General features: G+C 42.3%; 1 protein-coding gene across 1 annotated transcript; it reads left to right on the forward strand.

The window, feature by feature from the left end:
- The first annotated feature begins 128 nt into the window (after nucleotides 1-128).
- Nucleotides 129-1,079, forward strand: LOC117114547. Its single transcript, XM_033258222.1, has one exon. It carries the CDS (start codon nucleotides 129-131, stop codon nucleotides 1,077-1,079), a length of 951 nt encoding a protein of 316 aa, XP_033114113.1.
- The last annotated feature ends 291 nt before the right edge of the window (nucleotides 1,080-1,370 follow it).

Here is a 1,370-nt window from a genome sequence, read left to right on the forward strand (position 1 = left end):
AAACACCCATTCCACCTTTCAAAACTGAACCTACAGAAACGGCACCTGGTCGTTGGGAACGCTGGATAAAGCGTTTTGATAATTTCCTCATCGCTAAGGCAATTACCGACGATGTAAGGAAACGGGCCATGTTGCTTCACTTGGGCGGCGACGATGTTTTTGAAATAAGTGAAAGCCATACTCTAGCAGAAGACACGTATGCACAGACAAAAGAAAAACTGTCAGCTTATTTTACTCCAAAGAGGAACATTGAATACGAAATATTTATGTTTAGACAAGCAACACAACATCCCACTGAAGTGCTGGACAAATACCATGCTAGATTGTGCCAGCTGGCAAAGAACTGTGAATTTCACGACAAGGATGCAGAGATAAAATCACAGATAATTCAGCGATGCCAACTTATCAAAGTCAGGAATAAAGGATTAAGCGAACCAACGCTAACTCTGAAAGAGTTACTTACTTTTGGCCGAACACTGGAAGCAACAAATGTGCAAGCCAAAGCAATGTCTGGAGGTGTGGAAGTTGAGAAACCTATACATAGGATTGAGCATAAACCCCAGCAAAAATACCACCAACCACGTAAACCAAAACGTGAAGGAAAGCAAGGTAGCTATTCATCATCAAGCAAAACACAGCATCAGAGGTTACAAGATAATCGCAAGTGCTCTGGCTGTGGAGGTAATCATGGTGTAGGGAAACGTGATAAATTATGCCCGGCCTGGGGAAAACAATGTCACAAGTGTCAGCGCATGAATCATTTTTCATCTGTATGCAAGGCTACAACTCCGCAACAAGCAGCTAAAACACATTTTGTACAAACCAAATCACCAGCAGAACATGAACTGACTATGCCAACAGATGAGTATGAATTGCCTTTATATAAATCAGATACCATAGGAAGTCATGTTAAACCGTATATGTGTACGGTCACTCTAAATGGCATACCAACAATGATGGAAATTGACACAGGAGCGACGACAAGCTTAATTAGCGAAGCACAATTTAAGCAGATACAAATAGGGAAATTGAACCTATCCCTGATGACTGAAGGGTTACCGAAGCTGCGAACCTATTAAGGAGAAATCATTCAGCCATTGGGCCAGGTGATGGTGGAGGTAGGTCACGAAAACCAAAATTACCATCTTCCACTTTTGATCGTACCGGGTAAAGGTCCAAACCTGCTTGGAAGGGATTGGCTACAACGATTCCAGTTAAATTGGTCAACAGTTCACAGGCTAGAAGGCAATGGATTCAAAGAAATGTTTCCAGAACTTTTCAAAAAGGACCTTGGCACGTTAAAGTATTGTACGGCGAAGTTAAGGATAGACAACGATGTGCAACCTCGTTTCTTCAAGCCAAGGCCTGTG

Source organism: Anneissia japonica, unplaced genomic scaffold, assembly GCF_011630105.1.
Source record: "Anneissia japonica isolate Jap-2015-1 unplaced genomic scaffold, ASM1163010v1 scaffold102678_len1346_cov136, whole genome shotgun sequence".
In the NCBI taxonomy this organism is placed as follows: Eukaryota; Metazoa; Echinodermata; class Crinoidea; order Comatulida; family Comatulidae; genus Anneissia; species Anneissia japonica.